At 35.2% G+C, this 14,616-nt stretch overlaps 1 protein-coding gene across 1 annotated transcript; it reads right to left on the reverse strand.

Moving 5' to 3' along the window:
* Positions 1-665: 665 nt before the first annotated feature.
* LOC135645087 (rhamnogalacturonan I rhamnosyltransferase 1-like) lies at positions 666-6,660 on the reverse strand. Its single transcript, XM_065163157.1, has 8 exons — positions 6,257-6,660; positions 3,990-4,057; positions 3,827-3,915; positions 3,348-3,510; positions 2,829-3,115; positions 1,690-1,894; positions 1,362-1,519; positions 666-1,272 (listed from the first exon to the last, which is right to left on the reverse strand). Exons 1-8 carry the CDS (start codon positions 6,522-6,524, stop codon positions 1,008-1,010), a joined length of 1,503 nt encoding a protein of 500 aa, XP_065019229.1. The 5' UTR covers positions 6,525-6,660; the 3' UTR covers positions 666-1,007.
* Positions 6,661-14,616: the final 7,956 nt, after the last annotated feature.

The raw sequence follows: 14,616 nt of genomic DNA on the forward strand, positions 1-14,616 counted from the left end.
AGTAAAATTCTCTCATCATCATCGATGGTATGTTAGATAGATGATATGTCATTTGTCATGATCGATGAAGAGAGCCTCGACTCGATATTGGGAGGGTTAGAGGTCTTATTCGCGGCTTCACTCCCATCCCATCCCATCCATATTTCTGTTTTCATGTTCTACTTTAATGCTTAATGAAATTTTTTTTTTTCTTTCGCCAAAAAACTTGAGCTATAAATACACTCGACGAGTTTGGCGGTGCAGTTGGGAACGCGAGCTATTATAAAGACACTCAACTAACTAGTTTGGTTGTGTTTGCTCCGTTCTTGCAATCCACTTTTCCCATGGAAGGATGTGATACCATCAATTGATATCATTTCTAATAAAAGGACTTCTACTCGAAAGGTGAACCGACAGACACTCGATAGTCATCCACTTTTCGATCCAATGACGTCATTTCAAAGAAAAAGACTTCTACTAAGAATATTATTTTTGCATTTCAAAGAAAAAGACTTCTACTAAGAATATTATTTTTGAAATTCGGATACACTAATACGATGATACCATACACCAATACGATACCGGTCATGGTCCAAGTCCCGACCAATATGATACCGGTACACAAAATTAGAAGCTTTATTTAATATCATCACAATATGATGATCATTAATTCCACAATATGATGATGTGCAATTGTGACTTTTAAACTCTTGCAATCAAAATTAGGCTCATTGTCCTTCTGGACCATAAGTGCCAACTTGACAGAAACTTCATTAGCATCTACAATTTGGTAGAGATACTCCAGCTGCAATCTAAAACATAATTCGAGCAACTATTTTACAGCGATAAGGTCACCCGAGATGCACCGGGCACCACAAAATAATAACGCCTATGAACAAAAGAATAAGGCCTATGGAACATAAGAATAAAAGGAAATCATGAGCTGCCTTTCGCCGTGTCTCACCAGTCTTGGCTGCCCACAGCAGGCCTGCTCTCGCAAATGGAAGCTAACAAGCTGCGAGATACCTTTACTTCACAGAGCTTGACTTGTGAGGCATAGGGCATTCATTTGCATTTGTCAGGCACTCTTGAGGGTTAGAATAGAAGTAATCTTCCTCCTTGGGCTTACCGGCAACAACTCTTCGGCAGGTTGGCTGGCCGATGCTCTTCTCAAGAACTTGTCTCACTGAAGTTGCAAAATCGTCCCAAGAAAGTGTCTTGTTGTTTTGCAGATCCAGAAGCTCCACCAATTTTCTGCGGTCCAGGGAGATAGTTTTCCTGAACCCGAGATACCTATGAAGACCAAAACACAGGCAATCATGTTAATTGTGAGTGAACCGATGGTAACAGCTACAACACAATAGCAAAAGAAAAAGACCAACCTTCGATGTCCCTCGACGACTTTTGCCATGTTCCCATCATATGTTGGGATGAAGACATCACTCGCCAAAGAAACCATATAATCAAGGGCAGCCATCTGGGATGAATGGTTCTGAAATTGACGTAAATCTTCTGGGTCAAGTAGCATCTCCTTTCTAACCTGGAGAATGGCATATTTGTTGCTCGTAACTTTTTGTACTAACTTTAATTAAGCAGTGACAGAAGTTTCCTATGGAGGATAGCTTCTAACTTGAAACTGGTAGCTAAAGAAAAACAAATATAAAATTCAAAATTAAATGAAGCAACTTAATATATGGAATAAGATCTTACAAGCTTCGGGAATGCTGCGCGTAATGTAGACAGCCTCTTTTCCCCACCATAAATCTCACCAGAGGCAATGTATATTTCAGTATCCTTGTCAAACCCCAATGCTTCGAGAACAAGCGTGGTCTCCTCAGGTGTAAGTGGGCAAAAGCCTTGCAGCCTTTTGGCTACAGAGTCTATCTCTTTTTCCCTCCACCATGGATAAGCATACCTAAAAAAGTGCAGCATGTTAAATTCACACAGAAGATAACACTAAATAACATTTATTGCCAGATAATTCTATTGCTTGCATAAAGACAACTGAAACCTTACAACAGAAAGAGAAAAAAAGGCTGCTTGTACCATTTTCTTCTTTTCAAGGCAACGCTTATCAATATCCTGAATATTTTGTCTATTATGTTTCCAAAAAGTTGTCTATTGCTTTCACAAGACTAGAGAGACCTTATGACAAAACATAAAAAATATAAACCTGCTTATACATTACACAAGCATATATATGTGTGTGTGTGTGTATACATATATATATACATATATACATATATACATACATATATATATATATATATACATACATATATATATATATATATATATATATACACATACATACATATATATATATATATACATACATATATGTATATATATATATATATATACACATACATACATATATATATATATATATATATATATATATATATATATATATATATATATATATATAGTTTTTACCAAATGCCACAGGCCACATGGTTTCATCAGAACTAAGCATGGATTGAGACAAACATTGAAAAAGAGCTTGGCAGATGAATGATGGTCATCCCATGAAACTTAACAGTAAAAATTCAAAGTCATCTCGAATTAGTTGATATATGATATGAGACTTATACCATATAACAGTATGATGCTTCAAGTTCTTTTTCCTTTAGAGAGAGAAATTATTCTTTATAAAATAGATTGATCTTTTTATCTGTTTATCGTACACCAAGATTTGGTATTTGCTAGAGTAATTTTTACAATAAAAAACTACGAACACCACAGGAAGACATGATAAATATTTTAGAAAAGCCTAAATATCAGAAAGACCAAATTGATATTTTTGAACAAGAGGCTCAAAAACACATAGGGTTACTGTGGCAAACCTTAGACTTTTAAGCTCCTCAGCTTCTTCCTTGGAACAACCATGAGTGCAGCCAGAGAAAGCCAGCATATCCATTTCGTATCTCAAATGTAGCGCAATAAAGAATCCCCGCTTTTGAAGAATTTGAACCAACCTGTTTCCCAGTGCCTCGAGCTGAGGAGTAAATTTTAATGCATGATAGTTTACATGACATCTAAGCTTTTGGAGATGAATAGGGAGATTGTTTGCCAACCGTGCATCTGTCTTATTAAAATGAATCACATTGGACTTGTTGAACAGTGGCAAAATCTGCATCATGTGAAGAAAATCAGAGACAACACCAAGAATGGTAAACTCTAAAATATTAGCAGTGCAGTATCTTGCAAGAATAAGTCAACATAAAAGGCATAAAAGCCACTTAAGCTTTTGTGCATACTAAGACAAGCCACAAACATATACATCATTATTACCACTGCATGAGACATTCAAGCAAGAGAAATAAATGCAAATGTTCAATACTAAAAATAAATAAGTTCAATACCTGTTGCAAGTAGTACTTCTCATCTGACCAGCTCACAGGACGCATTCTAAGTAAAATTCTAGAAGCCTTTCCACTTATCTTCTTTGGTAGCCTTTTAGTGATGTGTACTTCATCTTTTAAAGAATCGATGAAATGTTTCACATCAAATAGATCATCAAAATTGCTGCAGTAAGAATATATAGATGTTTAGTACTGCAGCCAAGAATGACAAAAAACACAAAATGATAATCTTAATCGTGGACCATAATGCCAATCATAACCAATACATTAATGCATGGTACTAGACTGGCATATAAATGCATGTCGATGTAGTATCAAAGGCAATGCTATATCATATGGGTCTGTGATGTTGTGGCCAGATATACCATCTACTGGAAGTGAATGGCACAGCTCAACCATGCATGGCACTTGCTAATGGCTGACTAGCATACACTTGAATATGAAATGTAGTCAATTGCTTGTTACCAAAGAAAAAGTACCTCGGGTCAGCCCAAAATGACTGCTTATCAAGCTCCGGAATCACCAGTGTAAGGTTCAACAAGTGAGCCACTGTCACCATGTCACATATCTAAAAAAAACCCAATTAGCATAATTTCAGAAATAGCAGTGGATATGTGCAACATTCAGAAAGAAGTTACCAACCGCTGCACGCATTTGGTTTAAGCCACCATTGCATGATACTTTTAGATAACCATTGCTTGTATAATTTCCTGCAAATAGTTAGATTGGGAAGGCATTAGAACACTTACTGAAGTTAACTACTGTGTTAACAACATAAGTTATTATTTGTAATTTTGACATAAAGCATTCGAATATGTTCTATTTTGGAAGGTCTGACATTCCTGATATAATTATAACCTTGTAAGGATTGGACATTTTTGTATCTGGACTAGCATGGTAAATCATATACACTAATCACTCCTCTGTAGGACCACAGGCAGAAATTTTAAGGCCTAAACATGATAAAAGATATTACAGACAATCTTTCAAGTAATTTTTAACTGATTAACTGCACCACCAGGAATTCATTCAAAGCATGAAGCTGCAGACTACAAAAAGGAGGGAGAAAGAGAGTTTTTCAAGCATAAGTTACTTACTGGAATTGAATGACACATCAAAAACAAGATTCAACTCCTGGTTATCAGATGCAAAAATGTATATTGCAAAAAATGTTGATCAGATGCAAAAGTTACCACTCCTGGTTACTGAAGCACCCTCATTGTGTCCCTCTTCTAATTTAGATTCATGAAGATAGCATATAAAGTTTCACACGGAACAGACAATAAACATGCATAATCTTAATTGTGAAGAATTTCAGTGTAAAATCAGCTAAATGGGTTCTAAAGTTTAAGCTATCACCATGGAATTATGAAAAGATATATATGTGTAAAGATTTCTTTTTTACCGATGTGTAAAGATTTGAAATGAATATATCAAAGGAGTAGAAGTAAAGCACGCAGTTAAGGAAATATTTCTTGAGGAAAAATTCTTTTCAAGAGCAATCTGATAGTTGATTGTGAACATGAGCAAAATGACTACAGAAAAAATGAATATAACCACTTAAAAAGCACAATGCATCATTGCTTTTTGATTTTCCATGTTATAAACAGTCACATGTATGAGTCCCCTTCATAAGATGGACAAAATAACATAGTAACCCAGTAACTTATCATCTAGGACAGCTAGAGCCTTGTGTGATAGCTAGTTGAAGGGCTGGGTACTTTGCAGCAAGATGGTTATAAGCAAATATTTTATACAAGGACAAGTGATCATGTCAAACTAAACTATATGATTATAAGCAAATATCTCTCCAACCATATTTGTCCAACTACTTCTGAAAGAATGTGATCAATTAATCATGGCATGAAGCAATTCTGCTGGAAAATTCATCTTTCTTATCTAGAAGCAAAAACAACATCAAAACGTTTGCTATAATCTTAAAAACAAAACAAGGGACTCCTAACTCTTGGTTGAAATCAGATGTCTTTTTCCCTTAAATCTTTATTACACTTAGGCTTCTCAAATAACCCGTCAAAAAGAAAAAAGAAGAAAGAGATAATAAAACACATGATATCAGCCAGTATCTCAGATATATAGAGAGAGATATAGAGATCTTCCCCAATATAGTACCAATCTACCATTCCTTTAACAGTGTTGATAAAAATACCAAACTGTCTTTTATACTTTTAACAAAAAATTATTTGACAGAAACAAATAAACCTCACCCTCCAAAAAAAGAGAAAAAAAATTAAAAGAAAAACATAAAAACCATGGAAAACAAGTCAGAACACATCTATCATCCTCTTCTCTGTTTTCTTTCAATTTTTGTCCCTATCAAAAATCTTATTGAGAATGAGTATAGTGCACGATTGTCCAATGTTTCCAATAGTATAATTTTCTTTGGGGTTTAGAAGTCTCCATTACATGCTACAAGGCAAGTGCCTTGACTAATCCTGAGAAACAGATGATTAAAAGCCAATGCATGCACAGTTAGAGCTATTGTTTTCATTACTCTAGAATCCCCTACCCATTGCTCATCAAGATGTAAAATCAATGGGGGAGGGCAGAGAAAAAATGTCTAAACATTCTTTATTCTATTTTATTGTAATTAACCGTCACTTCTCATATATAATTTCTCTACGTGATACACTTTAAGTGTGTGTTTACAGGCGCTTCTTTTATCCATAGCAAAATGGTTTTCCTTCCTTGCATATCAAGAAAAGACAAGATGTTACCACTAAATCGCGTTTTAGGACAACAAGATGAAACATTTGATCCCAAATGATAGTGACATCTGTTGTTTTGCTCCCAAGATACGTCCAAAAGAAGAAATATGCACCAAATCGGCACTTTAAGGCTACATTTTTTTTTTCGGGGAAAATCTTCAAAGAAAAGCTTGGATTACATACTCAATGGTGGGAGCGGCGGTGGAGGAGCAAGTGGCGGATGAGCGGACCTCGATCCAGCCTCGGCTATGCCCAAGAACAACCGCGCCGTGTTCCAACCCCAAGCGTGGGGCCAGAGGCGCCCGGGGACGAGAAGCTGGACCAGGCACGTCCAGATGAGGATGCAGCCGCACACGGTCAGGAACCAGACCTGCAGCCGCGCTCGCTGCGGCATCGCCGCTCTGGCCGAAGGCGCTCCGCCGGCCTCAGAATGTGCGGCGACGCCTCCCATCGCACCGCCGCCTCATCGGAAACTGGAAGAAACCTAAATCCGAAACACCCCCTCCCCTCCAAGATTCGATCTTTCCTGTCCTCGATCGAATCCTGTGGGTATTCGTATCCAAGAAGAGAGAGAGTGATGGATGCGGCGAAATAATATCACCTTCACTTCCTTCTCTTTTTTTATTCTTATTATTCGAATAAAAGGGCCAGCTTTTAGCACGCTCAGATCCAATTGTGCCAGCGGTTTAGTAGCTATAAATAAAAAAAAGCCGGTATATAATATATATATATTTATTTATATTTATATTTATATTTATATGAATAATTTATCAAAAAAACACCTAATAATAGACTTTAACATGTACTAATGTGTAATCCCTTTTTGAAGAATGTTGTTTCAAGACTAATCGATCAACATGCCAGTTCGATTTGGGTCAGATCAATTCAAATCAGATCAGGTCAGATCTATTATTTATAATCAAGTTACACTTATAGAAATTATTAAAAATATACTAATTTTATGTACTTTTATTGCTTGACTTATTTTAATTTTGAGTGTAACTAAGTCAAAATATGAAATATGAAATATAAAATGTTGAATTTTATGATAAATTTAAAATAATTATATATAAATATTAGTATATTTTTTAACATATTCTATGTATAACTCAAGGTTAGTTCGAGTGTAACTAATAATTTTTTAGATATATTTATATAAAATTAATATATTTTAGGATAATTTAATACTTTTAGATTTATGATGAATTTAGAATAATTTTATATAAAGGCTAATATTTTTTTAATAGATTATGTGAATGAATGTAACTCAAATGTAATTATTTTTTTAATAATTTAAGATTATTTTTATAGAAAATATTTTTTAAAAAAAAATATGTTATGTGTAGTAGTTTTTTTAGATAAACTATGAGGAGGAGGAGGAGGATGGGAGGGAAGCAATAGTGGATTAGAAGTAAAAGAAGAAAAAAAACAGAAGGGGATTAGTAGGCAGGTGGATGAGAGAGAGAGAGAGAGAGAGAGAGAGAGAGATATGATGAGGAAGCGAAAGGAGAGGAGGGAGGTGATTGAGTAAGAGAGAGAGATGATGGTGGAGGTGGAGTGAAAAGAGGATAAGATGATTGTGGAGGTAAAGTGGAAGGAGAAGGCAACACAAGTAGAAGGCGATTGGTAGGAGGTGAAGTGGAGAATCTAAGCGTTTAATTAAATAATTAGTTGAATCGGTATGATTTGACTCATCTAAACAAAAATTGATTTAGTTCTGAAAAATCAAGTCAAAGTACGATCATCATTTTTATTATTATTTTATTTAAAATATTTTTTATCAAAACTCAAAAAAAGGGATTTATCCTAAAAACCAAATATGCGCATGTCATATGATATTATCAAGGGTTTTTTTTTGTTTTTATATACACATACCCCAATGATTCCCTATTTTACTTCCAAAAATATCCTACCATAATCTCCTATCTTTGCAGTAAACTGATTGATTCATAAGTGAATGTGTCTAAAACACTATTATTAGCGAAAGTTAAGTTTTTTTATTTTTTATATTAATAAAAAATATCTATCTAAGATTTTATTGATAAATTATTTTAAGTTATTATTTCCCACTAATAATATTTTTTTATATGTTTATAGTGTTTTTTATAGGAACTTGAAAAACATTATAGCCATATTAAAAAATAACTTATAGAAGTCAAGTTTTTTTTTTTTTGCTGTTTTTTTTTTTCAAATCAACAAAAGCACATATCCTGAAACCCTAAAATATTTTATGAAACTTTAATTAATATAATAATATAATAATTAATACTTGTGACAATTTTAATTAATTGAGATTGGACTATAATATTTCCATTATAACGTTTTTGAATAGAGCTAGTGTTTTCAATTTACTAAATAAACATTGTAATTAGTTTGATTGAACCCAAATAACTATAATCCTGTTCAAACTGAAGTAATTTAACTCCTATCTAGTTGTGTTTGCATGAGAAACTTAGAAACTAAGGTTGTACTACTATCATCAACTATCCAAGATTAAAGAGGAGGAGGAGTGAGAGAGGTGGGGAGGAGGACTTGAAGGAGTAGAGGAGGAGGAAACTAATTAGAAGAGGTGGATTGAGAGGAGGAGGAAGAAAGGGAGGGTGAGAAGGATGAAGCTAATGGAGAGAGGAAGAAAGAGGCACGGGGGTGGGGGTGGGGGTGAGGGTAATCTAGGATTTAATTAAATTAAATTGATCAGTCAATGCTTAGTTGAATCTAATTTATCTAAAAAATAATTCGATTCTAAAAAACTGAAATGATTCGATTTTAAAAAATTAAGTCAAATATAGTCGAAAGATAATCTTTATCTTTTTATGATTTCATTTAAAGTATTTTGATGAAATCCCGGGCCTCCCTCGTAAAAACTAAATATGCGAGTGTTATATGATAAAAATGATATATATATATATATATATATATATATATATATATATATATATATGTATATGTATGTATATATATATGTATATGTATGTATATATATATATGTATGTATGTATGTATATATATATATATATATATATATATATATATATATATATATATATATACATACATACATACATATATATATATATATACATATATATATATTGTTAGGATCGAGAGCACTAAGAGGGGGGGGTGAATTAGTGCAGCGGATATCTTTTAGCGATTAAAAACAAAAGCTGCGTTCGTTCGATAAAAATCAGTTTTGAAGCAAAAGCCGACTCAAAGATAACTTATGACTAAGTGCAGTTTACGTCTAAACGTAGTTTACGTCTAAACACAATTTACGTTTAAATGCAGTTTGCGTCTAAACGCAGTTTTACGTCTAAACGCATATTTACGTCTAAACGCAGATTTACGTCTAAACGCAGATTTACGTCCAAACTCAGTTTACGTCTAAAACGCAGTTTTACGTTTAAACGTAGTTTACGTCTAAACGCAGTTTTACGTCTAAAACGCAGATTTACGTTTAAACGCAGATTTACGTCTAAACGCAGATTTACGTCTAAACGCAGTTTGCGTCTAAGCGCAGTTTGCGTCTAAACACAGTTTGCGTCTAAGCGCAGTTTACGTCTAAACGCAGCTTACGTCTAAACGCAGTTTGCGTCTAAACGCAGATGACAGTTTGCAGTTCTAAATGAAATCAAGACGTAAACGTAAACTGCACAGAACCTTGTCCGTAAAAAAAGCGCAGAAGATAGTTTGCAGTTGTAAGTGAAATCAAGACGTAAACGTAAACTGCACAGAACTCATTCGTAAAAGCGCAGAGAGACAGTTTGCAGTTTGTAGATGGAATCAAGACGTAAACGTAAACTGCACAGAATTCGTTCGTAAAAGCGCAGAGAGCAGTTTGCAGTTTGTAAATGGAATTAAGACGTGAACGTAAACTGCACAGAACTCGTTCGTAAAAGCGCAGAGAGCAGTAGCTATGTAGGAGGTTTGCAGTAATGATAAAGTGCTCAAAATAAACGCAAACCAGAGATTTAGAGTGGTTCGGTCAGTCTTGACCTACTCCACTTTTGGCTTCCTCCACCGATGAGGTTACCGACGTCAACTAGAGGCCTTCCTTCAATAAGCGAAGGCCAACTACCCTCTTACAGATTCACTCCTTTTGACGGGCTTAGGAGACAACCCTTACAGATGTTTTCTCTCCTCTCTTTACAACTCAAACTTGAAGAACAGAAGGAGGAGGAAAACTAGCAGTTTTGAGCTCTAAGAACCACTGAAAAGATCAAGATTTCGGGTAAGTTCTTGCTCTTTCAGTGCTGAATGGGTGGGGTATTTATAGGCCCCAACCCAGTTCAAATTTGGAGCTCAAAACGATCAAATCCCGGAATTCCGGGATCAGGCGGTTGCACCTCCTGACTGGAGAGGTTGCACCGCCTGGCAGAGCTCGAAGACTGAGCTCAGGCGGTGCCACCTCTTGACAGAGGCGGTTGCACCTCTCTGCCAGAGCTCGAAGACTGAGCTCAGGCGGTGCCACCTCTCTGTCAGGGAGGTTGCACCGCCCAGTCTTGCTCGAAGACTGAGCTCAGGCGGTGCCACCTCCCGGCTGGGGCGGTTGCACCTCCCAGCCTCGTTGGAAGACTTAGCCTGGGCGGTGCTACCTCATGGCTGGGGCGGTGCCACCTCTTTCACTATTTCAGCTCACTTGGTTTGGCTCCAAACTTGGCCCAAACCAGTCCGAACTTGGGCCTAATTGGCCCCTACTTGGGTTATAGGATTAACACCTAATCCTAACCCTAATTAATGTGCTAACTATGATTTTAAAGACATTTTCTAAGCTATTACAAAGTCCGCAAGTCAAGACTTCTTCTAGCGAGCTTTCGGCAAACTTCCGGCGGTCTTCCGATGAACTCTCGGAAACCATTCTGCGGACTCCTGGCAAGCTCCTAGACTTCACGATTTGATCTTAGCGAGTTCCAACGAGCTTCTTCGGCAAGCTCCGATCTTTCTCGGCGAGCTCCGCGAACTTCCAACGAACCTTCCGGCGAGCTTCCGAAAATCCTTCGGACTTCCGTCGAACTCTCGAACTTGCAACAAATCCTTCGCGCTTGACTCCGACACTTTGTTTCGCTTTATGTCTTCATCGTTATCATAGTTAATCCTGCACAATTAAAGCAAAACTTCGATCGAGACAATTAATCCTAAGCAATTAACCAAGTTGTCCGGCATGTCATTGGTCCCTCGACGCTTCGTCTGATTCTTCGGCGCATCGTCCTCTCCTGCGGCCTATTGCCCAATCGGCCAGTTGACTTCGCAACTCTGATATCCTTGGCACAATACCCGCTCTTCTTGGCCCGATGCCCGAGTCCACGACCCGAAGCCTTCTGTCGATACGTCGACCGATCCACCGGCCCGACGTCCAATCTTCTGACATGTTCCTCCGGCACAACATGATGTTCCTGCTTTAATTGTCTCATCCTGATCAAAGCATCCTACGTCACTCAAAACGCAGATTAAATCATAAACATATATCAAGTAGTTTCATCATCAAAATACGAGATTCAACAATCTCCCCCTTTTTGATGATGACAACTACTTGATGACGGAGTTAAACTTAACTCCCGGAGTTTAAACAAACTCCCCCTATCAATATGCCATATTGATAGAACCTTGAATTCAAACTGAATTCAAGTCATTGCAATATTCATCATGAATACTTGCAACACGTCAACATGAACTTATGCATAAACTTATGCATAACATGTCATGTCATCAACATACTTCTCCCCCTTTGTCATCAACAAAAAGGAGAAGTACCACAATCAAGTGTTTGTGATATTGGTTCAACTCATTGCATGAAAAACATATTATCAAGTTTTATCATCATGCAGTTTTGAAGCCAGAAAATTTAGCAAATGTTACATCATGCTTAGAATATTCAGGCTATCAAGTTTTAGATATGCAAGTTTTACAGCATACAAGATAGCACTTTTAGAACATGCAAGCTAGCAATTTAGAGATGTTCAAGAAAGCAACTCTTGCTTCTTGAGATATGCAAATTTGTCAAGTTTTGCTAGATGTGCAAGTTAGCATTTTTGCCTCTTGAGATAGGCAAGATAGCACATTTGCTTCTTTTGAGATAGCAACTTTTCGCTTCTCTTTAGACTACAAGCTAGCAATTTTTTTTTTACGATATATAAGTTAGCAAAAACTTCGAAAGCAAATGCAAGATAACTTTCTTGTGTAGGCTCATGATTATTGCTTCCTATTGTAATGTGCAGGTTGCAAGTCTTGCTTCTTGAGATATTCAAGATGGTGATGTTCAAGAAGACAACTTTTGCTTCTTGAAATAAGCAAGTTAGCAATCTTTGCTACTTAAGATAGGCAAGCTAGCAATCAAGTTTTTGCATCTTCTTGACTTGTGCAAGCTAGCTATCTCCCCCTTTGTCATTGTCAAAAAGAAAGGAAGAATACAGTTTTGTAGTTCTTTTTCCTTTTACAACGATTTCAAAATCATGACAAAGGATGAATAATCAAGTTATGAATGTCAAGACAATTTTTCATCATGAATATTTTATCATTGCATTATCATAAGTTGAAGTATTACATGCATAATATCATATCATCATTCATAATTACATTAATGTTTCAATATAGCAATTTCTTCTCAAAATGTGTAACTTAGCACTCATCATGATTTACATCATATGCAATACATCACATCATAATTAGAAAGCACAAGTATTGCATGCATAATTGCAAATCATAAATGTTTCATATCATGATGGTATCAATTTTGTCAAATTATATCCTACCATGCATGATCAATAACTCCTCATTTGTATTTCATGCATTATTTCATTTCATCTCATAAGGAATATCAAGAAAAGTTATTGGATGAGGAGATAAATATTTTATGAATACACGGAATTGTATAAAAATCATATCATAAGTGTTTCATGTATTCATATTATCACATGAAGCATATTATCATTTTTGAGATTCATAACATGAATAACGTTATTACTATTTCATCAAAATCAATTTCGAGATTCACACAATATCATGAAATCATTAATCTCGATAAGATGGGAAAAGCATTTTCTTTTTAAGTGATTCTTTTAACACATCATAAAAAACTCATTCATAACTCAAGTGATTTACAAGATATCATAAATGAATTTATCACTTGTATTTCATCAAAATCGAGAACTCTAGAGATAGAAAATGATTGAAGCATTAATGCATGATTCATATTTAAAGTGTATCTTATGTCATAAATACGAATCAAGCTTTTGTCAAATCTGAAATCATCCTCAAAATTACGTTCAATAAATTCATGTATGACAAGCATAGATTTATTGAAAAATCAATAAGATAGAGGATTACATTTCAAGTGTTCATTAATTGTAGCATTTCATCATATGGTAAGATATCAATGCGTAAAAGTGTGAAGCAAGATTTTGTTTGATATCTTGATACAGGGCATGATGTACATATTTCGAATATTTTAGCAAGTGTAGCATTGCATCACATGGTAAGATATCAGCTCGTATGATGCAAATTTTTGTTTGATATCTTGATACAGGGCATATAGCAATGATAGCAATTATATATTTCTTGGTGATGCAAGCATGGGATAATCATAGCATAGTGTTTATAGCATCAATTCATATATTTCTCCCCCTTTTTTTTTTTTTTTTTTAAGTGTTTCATCTTAAGTGATCAATTTCATGTTAGCATGCCTGTTCATTTATGTCAAATGAAAACATGCATCAACGTTTAGGATCATGAAATGAATTTCATCATAAAACCATCAATCACAAAAATCATCATGTATAACTTTAAAATCTCAAATCTTTATTCTTATGTCAAAATCATACATCATATTTAACAAACAAAGACAATGAAAAATATCAAGCCTTCCAGACAAAAGCCATGTATCATCATTGAAAAGCAATATGAAAATCATCAAAATATACATTCTTGCTTCTCAAGCACATAAATAAGATTTAATCTCACTAGGTGTACAATCATTAGATTTCTATCTTGCATTAACATAAGACATGCAATTTTCATTATCATTTTCAAAATTACAAGCATGATCATATTTTTGCATTTTTATTATTAAATTATTAAAAATGTAATTTTCAAGAAAATTTAAAGAAAAAGAAAAATGCATCATGAAAAACATCATGTAATTTCGAAGTAAATTAAAGGCATTTTGATTACCTCAGCGTCGAAAGGCGTAAAGGCGTAGTTTGCCACCTCGCCTTTGTTGATTTTCTCCTCGTCTTCAGAGGAGCTCGATTCATCCCAATTTTTGTTCTTCTTCTTGCGTTCAAAGCAAGTAGTTCCGTTCTTTTTACTTTTTAATTTTTGTTTCATTTATAGTTTAAGTTCACCATCACTTGAGCTTATGCTCGAGTGGTCTTCAAATGTTCTATGTCCCAAATCCTTCCTGTTTTTTGGAAGATGGTTCTCAAGTTCTTCACGTGCATTGCACGTCATTTCATATGTGATCAATGAACCAATTAGTTCTTCAAGTGGAAATTGGTTCAAGTTTTTCGATTCTTGAATAGCAGTTACTTTTGAATCCCAAGTTTTAG

This window comes from Musa acuminata, chromosome BXJ3-8 (assembly GCF_036884655.1).
Source record: "Musa acuminata AAA Group cultivar baxijiao chromosome BXJ3-8, Cavendish_Baxijiao_AAA, whole genome shotgun sequence".
NCBI lineage: Eukaryota > Viridiplantae > Streptophyta > Magnoliopsida > Zingiberales > Musaceae > Musa > Musa acuminata.

What these genes read in the sequence shown, in the direction of transcription:
- LOC135645087 (XM_065163157.1), bottom strand. Translation starts at nt 6,524, where the DNA reads ATGGGAGGCGTCGCCGCACATTCTGAGGCCGGCGGAGCGCCTTCGGCC. An exon ending in AGAAGTACTACTTGCAACAG is followed by an intron (nt 3,116 to 3,347) that starts GTATTGAACTTA and finishes CACATGATGCAG; the next exon opens with ATTTTGCCACTGTTCAACAA. An exon ending in GAGGAGCTTAAAAGTCTAAG is followed by an intron (nt 1,895 to 2,828) that starts GTTTGCCACAGT and finishes GCACTTTTTTAG; the next exon opens with GTATGCTTATCCATGGTGGA.